The 18,929-nt window shown below is 42.5% G+C and overlaps 1 protein-coding gene across 4 annotated transcripts in view; it reads right to left on the reverse strand.

Annotated features, from left to right (window-relative positions):
* The window catches only part of TNR (tenascin R), a 398,595-nt gene that overhangs the window by 22,223 nt on the left and 357,443 nt on the right, over window positions 1–18,929 (reverse strand). For all 4 annotated transcript variants that reach the window (XM_064478014.1, XM_031435726.2, XM_031435725.2 and 1 more), the window contains 3 exons: window positions 17,221–17,364; window positions 16,434–16,564; window positions 15,406–15,538 (listed from right to left, as the gene is read on the reverse strand). In XM_064478014.1, coding sequence (XP_064334084.1) covers window positions 15,406–15,538; window positions 16,434–16,564; window positions 17,221–17,364 — 408 coding nt within the window. The remainder of the gene's footprint in view (window positions 1–15,405; window positions 15,539–16,433; window positions 16,565–17,220; window positions 17,365–18,929) is intronic.

The raw sequence follows: 18,929 nt of genomic DNA on the forward strand, positions 1-18,929 counted from the left end.
AACCTCCTAGAGGAAAATATAGGCAAAACATTATCTGACATACATTTCAAAAATTTTCTCCTAGAAGAAATAAAAGCAAAAATAAACAAATGGGACCTAATGAAACTTACAAGCTTCTGCACAGCAAAGGAAACCATAAGTAAAACAAAAAGACAACCTACGGAATGGTTTTTTTTTTTTGCAAATGAAACCAACAAAGGCTTGATCTCCAGAATATATAGGCAGTTCATATGACTCAATAAGAAAAAAATAAACAACCCAATCCAAAAATGGGCAGAAGACCTAAACAAGCAATTCTCCAAGGAAGACATACAAATGATCAATAGGCACATGAAAAAAATGCTCCATATCACTAATTATCAGAGAAATGCAAATCAAAACTACAATGAGGTATCACCTCACACCAGTCAGAATGGCCATCATTCAAAAATCCACAATGACAAATGCTGGAGAGGCTGTGGAGAAAAGGAACCCTCCTTCACTGCTGGTGGGAATGCAGTTTGGTGCAGTCACTATGGAAAACAGTATGGAGATTCCTCAAAAGACTAGGAATAGACTTACCGTATGACCCAGGAATCCCACTCCTGGGCTTATATCCAGAAGGAACCCTACTTCAGGATGACACCTGCACCCCAATGTTCATAGCAGCATTATTTACAATAGCCAAGACATGGAAACAGCCTAAATGTCCAACAACAGATGACTGGATAAAGAAGAGGTGGTATATTTATACAATGGAATACTACTCAGCCATAAAAACTGACAACATAACGCCATTTGCAGCAACATGGATGTTCTTGGAGAATGTCATTCTAAGTGAAGTAAGCTAGAAAGAGAAAGAAAAATACCATATGAGATCGCTCATATGTGGAATCTAAAAAACAAAAACAAAAACAAAAAAACCAAAGCATAAATACAAAACAGAAATAGACTCATAGACATAGAATACAAACTTGTGGTTGCCAAGGGGGCGGAGGGTGGGAAGGGATAGATGGGATTTCAAAATTGTAGAATAGATAAACAAGATTATACAATATAGCACAGGGAAATATACGTGGGGTCTTGTGGTGGCTCACAGAGAGGGGGGTGTGGCAGTGAATATATGTATGTTCATGTGTAGCTGGAGGATTATGCTCTGCACTGGAGTTTGACACAGCATTGTAGAGTGATTATAAATCAATAAAAAATGTTAAAAAAAAAAAGAGAAGAAAATTAGAAAGCTGGACACACAATCTGTCTCCAGATCCATCAGTGTTGACCTAGGTCCCCTTTAAATACATGTCTTTCATGCCTTCAAGACAAAGTACATTCAGTTGAAATCTCCTTCCCACCTTCTTCATAGGAAGCCATGAGAATCACTGACCTAACACCCTGGAAACACTTTGGGCTTCCCAGACAGACAGACAGCAGAAAATATAAGGGTAAGATAATATAGCAAGACCCACAGTATCTTAGTGTCATAGTATCAAGACCCTATAAAAGCCACACCCTCTCTATCTTTTTTTTTTTAAGTTTGTATGCAATTTTTCTTTTTTCTTTTTTCTCTTTGTTGAGTTGTGGTCATTTTGCGATGTTGTGTCGGATTCCAGTGTGGAGCACAGTTTTTCGGTTGTGCATGGGCATGCATGTATTCATTGTCACATTTTTTTCTCTGTGAGCTACCATGGGATCTTGTATATTACTGGGATTTCAAAATATAGAATAGAGCAACAAGATTATACTGTATAGTACCGGGAAATCTGTCTTATTTTTAAATGAAATATAAAAAAAAATCAAATAAAAACTCATCTATGAGCAGTGAGTATTTAGAATATAGGCTTTAATACTCAAGTATGCAGACAACATGTACTCAATGTAGGTGTCCAGCAAAATAACCGTAATGTCACCCACTGATAGAGAGCTAACCAGAGGTGGCAGCAGCTAATGAAAGAAGGAATAACTCTGGCATAAAATAAACCTAACCATTTGGAGAAGCAACAGTTCAGAGCAAAAGGAGATCTCACTCATTTGAGTAAAGGAAACATGACCATGCTTTCCCTCAGATTTTACACGATACACTCACACATTAGAGTTTTGTGGAGATTTTCCTATTGGTAGGCATTCTGAAAAATCAGCAAAACACCTGAAGAAGAGCACTCTGCCACTTCCTTTTGGATCTTTTTAAGAACATCCTCTTAGCATCCTGATAGTAAAGAGCAAACAGGGTAAGACAACCCCGGAAAGTTCACGCCCAGAGGAAAAGCCCAACATTTGATTTAAATGATGGCATTGCAAAGAAAATTCAGCCAAACTGACACACATAGTTTTTGCAGGACGTGGCAAATGAAACAGTAACCAACTGAGCTCTAACTCTGACTCAGCCATAGATCTCCCAAGAAAGACACAAAGCACCCTAATGTCAGGCCTCAAATTTCGTCTCAAAATCAAGGAAAAGGGATTAAAAAAAAAAATCAGACCAGACCAGAAATAATCTTATATGGGCTTTTTCACACTGATAATGTAGATTACTCAATATTTCTATTACAGATATTTTCAAAAAGCTCACATCTATTAGTTGCTTTAAAGGTAGAACTACCAAAACAAATAGAGTAAACTGGGATGACTTGTTCTGGAGGGGAGAAGTTTTTAAACATCTGAAGGGCTGTCATATAAAAGAGGGATTCATTTTTATAACCTTAGAATATGGGACTAAAGTCAGTTTAAGAAAAATGTGTGACTTAAAAACAGTCAAAATTTCGGATGGGGTGATGGTCCTAGACTGCATCCCAGAGAGGAAGGGTCGGGTTTTCTTCCTTCTGGGCCCCCGCATTGGACGGGTTGGTGGAGGCGCTCACCAAAGGTGTGCGGGGCTGATGCTCAGCTGCTGGCTGCACTTGCCTTACCTCCGGTGAAGGGCAAGGCCGCCTGGTGGGTGAGATTCCATTTTCCATAATTTAGTCTATGGCATGAAGCAAAAGAGACTCGAAAGCATTCTGATTGTGCAGAATATCCGAGAGGGAAACCTGCCGTTTTCACATCCTGGGAACTTGGAGAAAACATTTACCACGAAACCACTCCTCTCCACCAGCCTCCAGCCCTCGAGACTGCCAAAGTTTTGCCCCACACCACTAGTCCCTGATCAAATTATCATTCCTTTTCACCAGATGAAAGGAAGCAGAGGCCCACTAATTGTTCCCAAACTGGGGACTATTAAAATTCAGCTTCCTGGGTTCTGCAGCAAGTCTGCTGAGTCAGAATACGTGGGGGTGGGGGTGGGGGTGGGGGGGTGTCAGGAATCAGTGTTTTACCAAAGCTCCTCAGATGAGCTGGATTTGGACTCTGCTCTTTCTCTGGTGTATTTCCCTCTTCTCAGAGAGGTCTGGAGGTGGAATTGGTTAGCTTGACTGTGCCCCAAGGAACCTGATGTCTGCTTTCCCTGCCAAGCAAGATCCACATGACTGGGTGGATAAATAGACCGAGTGTCTCAGTTTCTCTCTCTCCCTCTCCTTCCTCTCATTCCTTCTCTTCTTTCCCTTTCTCCCTTTCCTTCTGTCTCCCTTTCCTCTCTCTTTCCCAGTAGGTATGTCTTGAGTGGGCGGTCTCAACATTTAGATTGAGCAAGAGGGGATAAAAGACTCTAATTATCCTTGAGTTTAAGCCTTGGATTCCAGTTTTTACCATCAAGTTCTGCTCTGGGGTTACTGGACTCTGGCTTAGCTAACAATAAAGAGCACACTGATTCCTAATCTTTGTTCACTGCATGTATACTGTGGCTTCATACACTTTTGGGAGGTGGTCAGGGCAGATTTCAGGGGTCCCTAGCTCCCTGGATGTGAAATTGTCCAATATCATCAGAAACACACTTTTAACCCTAACATAGATCATCCCAGTAATTTTTCCCAAGGCAGAAATTTTAGGATGAAGAGCAAAACTGGAAGGTTTTTCTTCCCTTTCCCTTTGATACAGTTACTGGGGCCTGGCATGACAAACAGGCTTTTCTTTCTTTCTTTCTTTCTTTTTTTTTGGCACAGGCTATGGTGATTACCAAGTTAAGAGGATAGCAATGCCAAGTGAGTAATCGGTACACTGAAATGTCTCATGGTTAAGCGTTTCTAGATGAGATTATGAGATCAACAGGACCAGGGCACTCACCAGAAGAATTTCTCAGAGACTGGTTTATGTTGGGCATCGGAGGCTGAATGCTGAGTAGAGGGAAGTGAGCCGCGTGACACATAGCGCTAACAGACAGTCCCCAGCCAGCTGGGAGTGAAGGAAGAGACTTTCAGTTCCTGCCCTGTCCCTTACTTGCTTTGTGTTCTTGGATGTGGTCTTTCAAATGGTCAGACTTAGTGGCTTTGGAGAGTGTCTCCCTACTGCCCATTCTTAATGGCCTTAGCATCCAGGCTGAAGCCATCATATCAGTGTTTCTCTCTGAAAACAACCTCAGCAGGTTGCAGAGAAAAGTGTGTGGCTCCATAGAAGCACAAGTGGAACCACCTCTGGCCATGTGCACTTAGATTTTTTTTCCCAGAAGTGGGTTTGTGGTTAGCAGGGTTTGGGGAGTCACTCTGAGGCTATGGACAGGGAGAAGTTAACTGTTTAGCCCACATGGGCTGTCAAACCTACCACCTTATCCTCCTCCACAGCATCTTCCAATTCATTTACCTGTTTATTCTTTTGTGTATTCATTCAACAAACATATAGGAAGGGTCTGTTGGGTTCTAAATGCTGGGCTAAGAGATTGGACTATAAGGAAGAAAGAAACAGAGTCCCATCTTTCAAGTTGCTCACACTTTGGTGGGAGAAACAGACAGATACAACCCCAAGTTCTAAGTGCTCTGGAAAAGGGATTAAACATAGGGAGCTATCAAAATATGGAAGTGGGCATGCAGTGAATCTGGGGCTGGTAAGGGTATGGGGGGCTGGGGAGCCTGGTATGGGGCAGGGATTAGCAAGTGCTAATCAGAAAGTGCTTCTTATTTTAGGAACTGATGTAGCAGTCAGCCACAAGTTGGTGCAAGAGGTTCTAGGTCTCTGTAAAACATGGCCTATATGGGAAACTGCAGGTTTTAACCAGCCAACAAGAGGAAGAGCTGGGTTGGATGGATGAGGGAGAGCTTTGGGGAGATAAGAGGGACTGGATCATACCTTTTAAGGAGTTGGACCTTCTCCTGAAGAAAATAGGACAAAAAGTCCACTGATAGACTTAAAGCTCAAGTTTTTAAGACGGTTATTCTTACTGTAGCACAGAGAATGAATTAGATGGGGGTGAGAGTAGAAGTAAGACCCCATTCAGGAGGTAGTAGTGGGAATGTAGGTGGAGAGGTGACAGTAGCCTTTAAGGAGCCAATGGGAACACAGAATTAACCGAGCAATAGACAGCTTGGGTGTCTTTATCTCAAGCAGAGTTGCTAAGGAAGGTCCTTAACCTCTGCAGACCACCTGTGCCTTCCACCCCCCAAAGGCAAATGCAGCAGGCTTCCAGATCTTCCCTTCGATGATAGCTAAAGGCACCCTAATAGTAGAGAAATGTTATGACAGAATTTGCCTTACACTCCTTGGATTCACTTGTAACAGGAGACCAGATTCCAGGACAGCCTGGCCCCTCTCTGTGGCTCTTGATTTAATATGGCAAGGAGAGGGTCGGGTCGTGGTGATGCCTCCTACCCGGTCTCTTCCAGCCATTCTGGCCACACTTGCATCCATTCTCCATATTTTAACCAGAGTAATTTTTTATGGTATAAATATGATACTGTCTCATCCTTTTTCTCACTTGCTGAAGGCCCTTCAATAGCTTCTCCAATGCAGTGGCTCCAACTGTAATGGCTTCTTGCAATTAATATAAAATCTAAAATCTTTATCACATCCTACAAATCCCTGAATGCTCTGACTCTGCCTTGTACTCCTCCCTCTTCCTCACTGGCTTTCTTTTGATTTGTTGACCATGCTACACTTATCCCTCCCTCCCCTCGGGGTGTAGGAATTTCTCTTCCCTAGGCTTGGAATGCTCTTCTTGTGTGGCTCACTCTTATCATTCAAGTGCTGGCTCAAACGTCTCAGCTCAGACAGAGGCCTTTCCTGACCACCCTCGTTGAGGCCAGGGTCTGGAATGAGGAGAAAAAGTGGCAAGTGACAATCAGGAAAGGCTTCCTATGATAGGGATGTCATATCTGCCCCTATTCCATTACTCTGTATTCTTTAATAGTATTATCACTACTTGAAATTACCATATTTCCTTCTTTTTGTCTATTCCCCACAGCCTCATCCTCTTGATTGTAAGCTTCATGAGGGGATTTGCTGGCTTATCTTGTTCATCACTCCATCCTCAGCACTTAGAACAGTATCTAACCCACAGTAGGTACTCAATCAATATTTGTTAAATATATGATGTCATGTGAGCACTATATCCCCCTATGATTATGCAAAGGGAAATTAAAATTAGATTTTCTGAAAACACTTGGGACAACTTGATTAAAAATAGGTCAGTTCAAATCCTGTATAAAGTAACATAAGGTCCTTCTATAAAGCTCACAATGCCGTCTTACAACCTATGGCAGGCTGTATTGCTGTCTGACAAAATTTACTGCCCTTCCTTTAGAGGGATTACACATCCCTGTACTACTGAATAGCATGAATAACTCTAGGTAAATAAATTCAACGGCTTAGATGAAATGGACTAATTTCTTGAAAATCGCCATCTACCAAAAGTCACCCAAGATGAAATGAGTAACTTGAATAGTACTATAACTATTAAAGAAACTGGCTCTATGGGTAAAACTTTTAGAAAAAGAATCACCAGGCCCAGGTGGCTTCACTGGTAATTATACCAAACATTTAAAGAAGAAATATCACCAATTTTATGCAGTCTCTTCCAGAGAATAGAATAGGAGGGAACATTTTCCAACTCATTCAATGAGGCCAGCATTATCTGATACAAAAACCACATGAACAGTGCAAAAAAGAGAGAGGATAGGTTCCAAGAAAGTTCTGAAGTTCTGTTCTTGCTTCCCCCCTCCCCATATTGTCATGGAGTAATCATTACCTACCCCTTCACATGTACTTGGATTATGAGACAGAGCAGCTGAGAACCTCAAAGGAACATGAGCCCACAGGCCAGATTATCCATTCATTAAAGAGTAAGACTACCTTGAAAGAAAGACCGCAGGCAGTATGACATCAATCATCTGAAGCAGAATTATTAGTACAGATGGACCAAGTTTAAATTAAGCATGATAACTTTATATAAGGACGTAAGGAAGGATATTAATATGAAAAAGAAGAGGAAATTGTAGAGGATTAATAGGGACACTAGGAATGAACAATATAGTTGAAAGTAAGAATACAATAGATGGGATGAATAAGGGATTTACATCCAGCTGAAAATAAATGAATTGGATGATCAGATTTAGGAACTCTCTGAAAAAATTAAAGGTAAAGATGAAGAGAAAGAAAACATAAGAAAAAGCTAAAAGATTTACAGGGTAGAATATATATTTAAACATATAGCTAATATAAATCCTAAAAAGGGAAAATAAAAACAGGAGGAAATGTTTAAAGAAATAATGAAGATAGATGTCTCAGAATTAAAGATAAAACATTTCAGATTTAAAGAGATCAAAGAGTGTTACACTGGAGATAAAAAGGCAAATGAACTCCAAGACATATAGTAAGACTGTCAAAAAGGAAAACATTCTAAAAGCTTCTAGAAAGAAAAAGTAGACTACCTACAGAGGAGCAAGGATCAGATTGACATCAGACTTGTTAACGGCAACACTGCATATGAGAAGACAATGGAATAATATTTTAAAATAGGAAGGAAATAAATATTTGAGGATTTATTTTATGTCTCTGATTAAATTGTAATTCAAATGTGGGGATAGGATGAAAAAATAACTTCCTCAAGTGTATGAGATTTCAGGAGGTTTGCCTGTACAAAATCTATTGAAAATTTAGAGTAAGCACACAATTGAGAAGAATGACAACTCCTAGAGATATGAGAAGTAAGGGTGATTATTTGAGTAAAATTTCTTATTTTTGTCTTAAATAAAAGAAGAGAAAAAAAAAGAAAGCCTGTTTATAACAACCCAGAGCTAAAAATCTAAACAGGATTTTCTGGGGTAGAGGTGAAAGGAATGAGGAGCGAGGAGGAGTGCAGAGGGATTTGAAAACATGCTCAAGTCCTTGGATTGTTAGAGAGAAGATACTATATTGATACATTAAGGAATCAAAAGGGATCAATAAATATGAATATACTTCTTAAATCTAAAAGCTGGTTCTTTTGAAATATTAATAAGAGAAATAAGCCACTGGCAAGACTGATTAAAAAATAAAGTTGAGAAAAATAAAATGGAAAAGGAGAAAGAGCTGCAGATACAGCAGAGATGAATAAAGTCTTTTGAAGAATTTTATGCTACTAAAATGTAAAACTCAGATGAAATGAATAAATTCCTAGAAAGTTATAAAGGGTCAAAATGGATACAAGAAGAAAGCAAGAACTTGGATCGATAATTAATTTAAAAAACTTAGAGGCTCTAGTCAAACATCTCACATTCCCAAACCAAAAAAGAAACAAACAAAACAGCAACAATAAAACGTGCCCAGGTGGTTTCAGTGATGAGTTCTATCTTACATGAATTATTCTAAGAAAAGTAGAAAAAAGAATGAAAACTGTTCAGCTTTTTTTTCCTTTTAAATGATGTTAGTAGAACATGGATTTCAAAACCCAATAAGGAGGTATATATAAGAAAAAAGTGTGTAAGTCAATTTCATTTGTGATTGAAGATGTGAAAAGCCTAAACAAAATATTAGCTAACCAATTCCAACAGTGCATTAGTTTCTCCTAGGAATATAAATAGATGTATTTTAAAAATCTATCAATGTAATTTATCTCATTAGTAAGCTAAAGGATAAGAAGCAGATAATTAATTATAAGTTGGTGCAGGAAAAAAACTGATAAAGTTTAACAACAAAGTTTATGATGAAAATTCTTAATTTGGAACAGAAGAAAATTCCATAACTTAATAAATGTTTTAAACCTTAATTTAAGTAAATAATATTCTTGTTTATTTAAGGTTAGCCAATTATATATTTATTTTATTTTTGAAAAAGTTAAATAGCTTTTTTTTCCATCTAAAAGAGTTTAAAAATGAAGACTTAGCAAACATTGTGCCACATGAAGTTTTAAGGGCATTCCCTTTAAGAATGGAAGCAAGTCAAAGTTACCTAATGTCACTATTACTATTTAACATAGTCTGAAAGTACTGGCTAATGTGATAAAAGAAGAAAAATAAATAAGAGATATAAGGGATAAAACTGTCATTATTTGTAAATGATATAAAACATTTACCTAAAAATTTTAACAGAAACAATAGATAATTAGAATTAATAACAGAGTTCTGCAGGATTGCTAGATACGGGATCAATACACAAAAATTCACAGCATCTTTTTCCACATCAGCAATAACCAACAGCAAAACATTTCAAAAATTAGATAAAAGTCACCAAGCAATAAAATTTATAAAGTGTTCAGAAATTAGCCAAGAATAAAAAGAGTTATAGAGAAAAATGTAAAATTCTATTTAAAAACATAAAGGTGATTTGAACAAATGAAGACACAACATATGCTTTTGATAAAGATGACTTAGTATTATAAAGATGTCAGTTCTCCCCAAATTAATTTATAAATTTATTGCAATTCCAATCTAAATTCAGGTTGAAATATCCTTTGGGAGAACTGGATAAACTTGTTCTGAGATGACTATGGAAAAATAAAGGTCACAAAATAGCTAAGTCAACTTTGACAAAGAAAAATGAGAAAACTTGTGCTACCAGCTATTAAGGTGTTAATATTGAGGTATAAAGCTGTAGATATGAAAACACAATGTAGTGAGATGTGGCCAAGATGGTGGAGTAGGAAGACCCTGAGCTTACTTCCTCCCATGGGCACACCACAAGCACAACGATTACAAAGTTACAACTATTACAACTCCCTATGAGAACAAACTGAGGATTAGCGAAAAGATTTTCTGCAATTAAATGTGTAAAGAAGGAACCAGGAGACAAGTGGGAGGAGTGGAGATGCAGTGTAGTCCAGATCCACCCCGCCGGGTGGGCTACCCACAAACAGGAGAAAGTAGGAGAATGTGTAGGAGACAATAGTAGAACAAACAGGAGACCCGAGGACGGAGGGGTCTGAGTCCCACACTGGGCTCCCCAGCCTAGGATTCTTGCCTCCAGAATGTCTGGCTTTAAAAACCAGCAGGGCTTACTTTTGGGAGAGCCAGAGCGCTGTAAGAAGCAAAGACTTCACTCTTAAAGGAGGTACACTAAATCTCACCTGCTCCAAGACCCAGGGCAGAAGCAGTAATTTGAAAGGAGCTTGGGTCAGACCTACTTTCTGATCTTGGAGAGCCTCCCAGAGAGTAAGGAGGCAACTGGGATGTCCCCTGGGGATATGGGTGCTAGCAGCAGTTATTTTGGGGAATTTGTCCTACCACAAGATCGCTGGTGCTGGAAAGTACCACTTTGGAATCCCCCCTCCAGCCAGATAGCACCAGGGGCTTACAGCCCTGGACCCCCTGGGCCACACAGCTAGCCTTGCCAGGACCTGGCCCTGCTCACCAGTGGACCCTGTGGCCACTACGTGGGTCAGTGCCTGGTAGCCAGCCAGGCCAGAGGCCAGCCCCACCTACCAGCACGCCTGCAGTAGTCAGCCGGCCGCAAAGAAGGACCCGCACAACCTGCAGAGGGGGTATTCCTAGAGCATACAGCTCTGGTGACCAGAGGGGAGCGTGCCGCCAGGCCCCATAGGACATCTCCTACATAAGGGCCACTTCTCTGAGACTGGGGAATGTAACTGACCTGCCTAATACATAGAAATAAACACAGAGAAGACAGAGGGATATGTTCCAAATGATAGGTCACAACAAAACCTCAGAAAAACTAAACAAAGAAGACATACACCATCTACCTGATCGAGTTCAAGGTAATGATCATAAAGATGCTTAATGAATTTGGGAGAAGAATGGATGAACACAGTAGAAAATATAAAGAAGAACTGAACAGAGCTGAAGAATAGAATCACTGAAATAAAAAATACGCTAGAAGGAATCCACAGTAGATTAGATGATACAGAGGAACAGATCAGTGAGCCGGAAGACACAGAGGGACCTGGCTAGAGACTGACATTGGTGATACGTAATGAACTGGGTGATATGATTAATTCAAACCTCTCATCTGACACCCATCCATCTATCCATGTTGGACATGGATGGGAATGGTTTGTTCAAATGGGATGCTTAGTGCCTTGCCTCCTTCCCCACCGCCAGGTCCCAAAGAAAGAAGGGGGCCTTTCCTTTTAGTGGTTTGCTTGTCTCAGTGAAGCAAGAACTCAAGCTGTTTCTAAGTAGTGGAGCAGACAGAAGCCCCTGCAGTTCCCTACTCTGGTGTGGGGGAGTGTGGCATGTGTAGGAGTAGACAGCAATGGATAGCGGTCCTTAGGCCTTCCTTTCCCACCGGTAACTGTGGACTTGCATCTCTTGTCCCACCCAGGGTTTGCCAATCCTCATTAACTTTCACAACCTCAAAAACTGAAAAGCCTCAGAGAGCAGCTCAGCCTGGCCGTGGGAGAGCAGGGACAGGAGCAAAAGCAATAAAGAAGACTTCTCATTATCCATCTCTGGGTACCTCTGAAAATGACTGTCTTCGCTTAACCTCAAGGTCAAGAGAACCTACTTTATAGTGTTCACTGTCTCTGAAGACAAGCTTTAGCGAGCGCCTTGTTTGCTTCCTGTAGTATTAAAATAGACAATGAAATCTGCTTCTCAGAAGATCATTTCACCAAGTCCCTGTTGCTCTGTGGGGAATATTTGTTTCCTCATTTATATTCATGTCTCTAAAAGACAAGTAGACCTTGGATGAAATTTCAGGCGACAGTAAATTATAAATAATGTATCCATATTTTTTCTCTTCCACACTACTTGTATTTAATTCCCCCCAGAGTCTTGTGCAAACACCAGAGACAAGAGGACAGGAAGCTATTAACATGATGGAAAGAATGAAATGGGCTTCTGTTATATGGCAGGGATGCAAGGAGGGAAGACATCTTGATAAAGGAGGTTTGTTTTTATTTTTGAGGTTTTTGTAGGAGCCGATTCTTTTCTTTTCTCTCTCTCTTTTATTTTTATTTTATTTTGTTTTTAACATCTCAACTTTTTTCCCAGACCATCAAATAGGCATCTGCTTGAAATGAGTCTCTCTGCTTGGACAAGATGAGGGGTTGTCAGTGGATGGAGGCCACTTTGGGGCCCAGCTTTAAGCTCTTTTGCTCCATAAGATATGGCATAAAAAATGCTTATAACGATCAGCTGAGATCAGCCCAGCCTAAGAATAGGATGCTGGTAAATGGAAAGTTCTGGCATTGTCAGTGAAGTTGGAAAGGATGCCAGTTACTGAAATGAAATGAAATGAATGAATGAAATTAGCCTCTAAATCCATTAACCCTAGTTTGCCGTCACATAGGATGCTCTGGTGCTCCTCAGACCTCTTGCTCAGCGGGAGCGATTCATGAGGTTCAGGCTCCAATCTTTTGAATAAGGGAAGAGACTCTTCTCTTTGTTTTTTGTTTCTTTCCCTTCTTATCTTTCTTTTTCTTTCCTTCTTCTTCTTCTTCTTTTTTTTTTTTTTTTTTTTTTAGGCAAATAACAGGAGCCCGAAGATGGAGCTTGCAGGGTGCACCATGTGGCTCTGGGTGTGTGAGGGGAGTAAACGCTGGTCCTGATGGAGGAATGGGGAGAGGAGGGGCCGCGATGTGATGAGAGTCAGGGGAGGCTCAGAGAATGGCAGAATCGGACTGGAGGCCCTGCTGCCCCAACGACTCTTCCCAGAGGAAGCCCACGCTCAGGGGACCTCTGGAGATACGCTGCAGCTGGGATTTAGCCATTCCACTCAGCCACCGCTTACTATGTCTGCTATGTGCCAGGCTTTGTGCAAGGTAATTTCACATGCAATACTTCAGTCCATGAACTTTTCATTCTGCAACGGGTCACTTCAGTGGGTTCTGATAAATCTCCAAGACAAAGCCAGCAGGGTTTGGTAGGAATCTGAGCATTCCAGTAAAACTCTGTAAAGCTTTTGAACATCAACCCATCTTTGCCATGGACCACTGTAGTTGTTGTGGCAAGTCTTTCTCTGGTTCCTCAAGTTGCATCGAGCAGGTGGGGCAGTAACTACACTGATTAAACGGTCAAGTGGGCTCTTGAGTTCGGCGTTCTCTTTTCTGAAGTGGTATTGGTCATGCTGCAAGCGCCCAGTGTCAATTGAAGCCTCATAAAAACAAACAAGTACCCAAATACATCCTGATGTCCCTCTGTACTATCCGCTGAACAAAGCCCCTACCCTGGGCTCCTCTCCAGATGGGCACGAATTGTCAACCCTCGGTTCATTGGGTCTTGCTGAGCCTCCAGCTGGATTTAGATTCTAGACGCAAAACTGTTGCACACCTGCTGGGGGCAGCTTCATCTCAGAGGGGCCAGTGGTGGGCCCAGAAGCTGGCATGCTTTTACAGCCCAGGTGGATCTGGAGCAAGGCACAGCTGCCAGATGCTGTGGAAGCCTCAGGCGTGTCCTCAAACTGCTCACAACCACTGGCTGTGGCACTGCTGGGATGGGAGCTGAAATCTCATACTATACTGAGCAAGCATTGGAACCCATGCATTTGGGGAATGAAATGATTAGTTTAGATCCAGTAAATATGCAGATTGGGAGCTCTGTTTATGTTTCTGTCATCTGTGTCCTTTTTAAGGGAAGGAAAATGTTAACTCAGTGAAAAGCTCCAATCCTTGGGTCTTGGGGTGGTAGCTTGGAAAAGGAAACACTAGAGGACCTTTTAATTAACCTGTGAGTATGCAGAGAAGGGCTTGAACAAGAAGAGAGTGACACCTTGGTTTTGAGATGACACCCTTTGAAAGGTCATGGTGGGTGAGCGTAATTGACTTCAACCCTATAAAAGTCATCAAGCATCCTCTGAATTCCACTTGGGTAAGGACCCACCGTGGATTCACACCTTGGCTGTGTGACCAAGGTTAATTTTTAATTTTTAATTAAAAATTGTTTTTCTGATTAATGTGCTCATTGTAGATACTTTGCAAGATATTGAAAAGTGTAAAAAAAGAAGACCAGTTCATAATCTCACTGCCCTAAAGAACTACTGGTGACATTTTGGTGCATTTAATCCAGTGTCGTGTTTGTCATTTAGAACAAGTCTAATGGGGGAGGCACCTGGGTAGGGACGGGGGACTTTCTGCCACCTCTCTCTGGTGACGAGAGGATGGGCGCTGGGGTGTGGACAGGAACCCAGTCATCCTGGTGCTCCGAGATGCAGGCAGATGTGCATCTGGGCATAAGGAACACGCCTATACTTGCCCCACATTGTGCACGGTCACAGCCCCAGACTGTAGGGCAGAGGGAGAATTCAAAGTCTGAACTGAGCTGTCCCACCTTACAGACTATACAGAGGCACCATGCAAAGGGGCAGAAAGGACTGTTAACAGCTCAGACCCCAGGGCCAGAACAACGGGGGTCAGATCCCAGCTCTCCTACTTACGAGCTATGGGATCTTGGATGAGATACGGCAGCTCTCTGTGGCCCCATTTCCTCACCTGTAAATAGAAATGCTAGAATAGCCCTTGTAGGCTGCCGTGAGGCTTAAATAAGGTAGTGCGCGTAGTGCAGTGAGAACAGTGCCTGTCACACAGTCTTGAGGGGCCAGACATTAGTTTATCTCTGTTACAGACGTTAGGACACCCTTATTCCTTAAGGGCATTTCCAGCATCTACCACTGATACTGAAATGAAGGAAGGCAGCAGGAGCACTAGATTCCAAAGTAGAATTTGGTTCAGGTTTTGACCCGGCCACTTACTACCATCTAATGATTTGATTTCCACGCACCTGAGTTTCACCTTCTGAGATGAAATGGGCACAGTGAGGCCCTTCTCATCAGTTGTTACAAGGATGGGTTGAGATCACAGGAACGCAAAAGTGCTCTGTGCGTGGAGAAGAGCCGTAGATTCAATATCGGGGCTTTACTTCTGCAACTCTGACTAGGTGAATCTGATTACAGGCAGCAGAGGAAGGAAGGAGGGAAGGACAAACTGTGCTGGAAAAAATACTTGCAGAAAATCTGAACAGGAGCCTGCTGTCTTACTTGGTGCATTTAGTTGGTCCGGGCGGACCAGGAATTTGCGCGGCTGGTTCCTATGGTTGCCTTGGTGCTGGGAGGTTCCTGGCAGGGCCTTGGCAATGGGGGGAAGGCAGGAGCGGAGGAAATGATTATTTTCCTTTGCAAGAGAAAGCAATTGAGTTTCTCTGATGGGCTCCTTCCAAACGCCCTGCAGGGAAGAAGGCATCAAAGTGGCAGTAACTGTCTCACCTGTGATGAAGGTGGTGGAGGTGATGCTGCTCCGCTCGGTGTCCTGGGCCGCCTGCAGGAGCACTGTGTAGTCTGTGCTCTCGGACAGGCCCTCCAGTCGGATCCACGTGTCCTCCGCATCCACAATCAGCTCCTGCGGGAGGAGATGGAAGGGACTGACTAGCTCGCTGTGGAAGGGAGTGGGGAAGGGAAGTCCAGACCCCCACGATCAGTACTGCTGTGGCCATTTTCGTCCACTCCATCCCACACTATGTAAGGAGACAACCTTTCCAATAAGCAGGGGGAACAGCTCCTAGGTGAGGTTGAGGCCAGGAGGCACACTGGATTAAATTTAGGCTCTGGATTATTGAACCCGGTGGTTTTAGGATTGCAGGAGGCCCCCTGGAGGCCTGAGGAAACTAGGCCTGGATCCTAGGCCTCCCTCTTCTAAATCCAACAGACTAGCTCTACCAAAATCTGTTCTGTGTATGCGGCTTCTGAATGTACTTAAAAAAAAAAAAAAAGGATTCCACTGCTAACCGAAGTTTGATAACCAGTGCTCTAGGTTGACCGAACAATTCTGATGACCTGAAACTGAAATTTGTCACCTCTTTATGGTGGGCTGGATGAGTGTAGCCTTTGTAATGCTTATTAAGAGGCATACAAGACTGTCACGTCTGGTAATCCAGCTCATGTTTGCTTGGCCCTGTTACAAAAAATCGTTCCAATACCACGTACATATATTGGCTTAGAAGTTTCCAATGTGCTTTGCCTCTTCATGTTGGAAGCACCAGCACCACCAGGTGAAGCTGCAGGGATGGATGCCCCCTGTTACCTGGAGAAGCTACTGAGGCTCAGCGAGGTTTAGTGTTTTGCCTCAGCTTGTATGGAGAGTAGGAGTGGAGGCTGGACTAGCACCCAAATCCCTGGCTTGCAGACAAGGGCTCTGTCCTCCATAGCATTCTCTTGCATCCACGATGGCAAACCTCATTTGTTTCCTGCGGACTGCTTGATAGAAATGGTCTTTCCCCTTTCCAGAAAGATCTCACCTTGCGGCTTCCATCAGTGGATTTGTAGGTCAAGACGTAGTTCTCAATCTCTGCCCTGGGAGGCTGCCAGGAGATCAGGGCACTTTGTCTGGTGACTTCACTGGCTGTCAGATTTGCAGGAGCGTCCAGGACTGCAAAGAGGAGAAAATGCTGGGAATGCTCACCTCTCCCTGTTCTTTCGAGGAATGTCGACTAATTTGCCCAGCTATGTGGTCTCTGGGCGGCTCACAGGCTGACCCCAGGTCTAGCTTGGACACAAGCATAAAAGGCACTCCTGAGTCAGAAGAGAATTGTTCAGGATCATGATCATTCTTACAGCCATTCCCCTCTTCCCTCACCTGGCCCCCTGGGCCTGCATGTGACATGGTCCAATCTGATCCTCTAGGTCTGAAATCCTGACCTTGGTAAACCTGCATGTCTGTGAGTCTTGAACTCATACCATTCCCCTAACTACACCTTTGTGTACTGTTCTCCCAGCCGTGACCGCAGCCAGTAGCTCTCTCCCTGATATCAAGCCCTTTATTATCCATCAGACTTTTCTGGGTCAGATGCAGCCCAGGACTGGCCTCTCTTGGCCTGATTCTACAGCCGCCAGCCTGACCCAGGAAGAGAGCGTCAACTCACTTTAATGGCATTTGGGCCGCAGTTAACTAAAACAAGAATAGCTCATGGCTGCCTGGTCCAAAGCCTGCAGCCTATAATGTAGCCCAGCATGTGGAAATTGATCATTTTCGGGATCCACAAAAGCGTCACAGGATACTGGGTATGTAGCTGGCCATGTACTCACGGGTAGAGAAGTTGGTGCTGATGGTGGCACTGGTGAGAGGCCCGCTGGTGGCATACATTGTGACAGTATAGTGGGTCCTGGGAAGCAGGTTAACCAGTTGGAATTCCTCACTATCTCCATCAACCAGGATGGTCTCTCCAGCAACTGAAATCAGATGGATATGGCTAAGGACTGAATAAGGCTATTCCACTTAGGAAAGACTCATCAATTCCAAAAGCATTTCATAAATATTCAGTATTAGAGAATTTTGGAAAAAATCTTTTAGAGATTATTTAGCTTAGCATTTCATTCCATACAAAGATCCCCTCTCGTCTTGTTTTGCACCTTGAGAAAAATATTCCTTATTTGGAGGCCAAATTGTCTTATGCAAGACTTTTACTTAGATGTCTGGGGTTACAAAGAAGAAACCGAATCCTTTGTCTGCATGACCCCTTCCTGCCCCTCACCCCTCCTAATCAAGTCTTCTCTCCTCCAGGCTGAGAAAATTCAGCCCTCAGCCCCCATTACACGTCTATGATGATTCTAAAACTGTCACAATGCTGGCTGCCTCTCTCAAAACAATTAAGAGTTTATCAATGTCCCTGCTAAAATGCAAAACTCAGAAGAAAATAGAGAACAATAATTGAGGGTTACTGACAATGAAAGAAACAGGGTTGATCTCTGCTTCTATTTGTGCCAATTATGTATATTAATCCATTAGGTTTTGAGACAATCATGGGGTATTGTCACATGCTGAGATTATCACTAACCAAAGATCTTGTTTATAACCCCCCTACTCAACCTTACCTTGTATAGTTAATTTTAGTTGATTTTTTGCATCCATGGGAAGAGTTCCGCATTCATTTCTACTGCATTTTGCCATGTTGACTGAGTTTGGGGGACTGTTTCAGTTTATTAAAATGTATCTGAGTTTGGATTCTATTGATCCCAGTTTTGTTTTATACACAAATTTGGTATGCGTGTCTTCTCTGTATTCATTCAAGCTGTTGGTAAAACTGTTCATTAGATCAAGGCCAAGCCTCTTATTGTGCCTTGAGAATACTCCAGAGTCATTCAGCATTTAACAGAGTTCACTAGGCAATTCTCCAAACAATGGAGGGGGTGAGGTTTCAAGTTTTTTGTGATCTATAGGCATAGAGAGGCATGCAAGCAAGTTAAAACCTCAACCAGCTCACCTAATGGCTCTATCTTTTTAATATTGTCCTTTGCAACACGCTGCCAACTGTCCATGCTCCACCACATCAACTATGCAGGTTCCTTAAACTCCCCATGCTCTCTCTCCCCAGGCAAACAGGCTACTCTTTTTCTTGGAATTCCCTTTCTTCTCCTATTCCCTTTCTCTTTAACTTTGTGTGAGATCTGCCTTCTTTCTTCCTCTAAACACCTCACTCTGAATCATAGTGGCCCGTCAGATGTGACCCGAGGTGTCTTGTGCATGCCCATATCATGACACTGCTCACATGGGGTGGTGACTATTTCGTTGTCTGCATCATCACCAGAAATGAGTTCTGCGAAGACAGGAACTCATGTTTTGGCTCTGAATCATTATAGCCTTAGAGAGTACATGGCACGTGGGAGAGCAGCGAAAGTCTCTGTTGAATAAATGGAGGTTAATCGCTATGTCGGGGCTTGAGCAGGTGCATCTGACTGCCTTAAGAGAATAACAGAAGCTTTGACAGAGGAGATAGGGTTGCAACTAAGACCTGAAG

The sequence above is a fragment of the Camelus dromedarius genome, chromosome 23, assembly GCF_036321535.1.
Source record: "Camelus dromedarius isolate mCamDro1 chromosome 23, mCamDro1.pat, whole genome shotgun sequence".
Classification (NCBI taxonomy): domain Eukaryota; kingdom Metazoa; phylum Chordata; class Mammalia; order Artiodactyla; family Camelidae; genus Camelus; species Camelus dromedarius.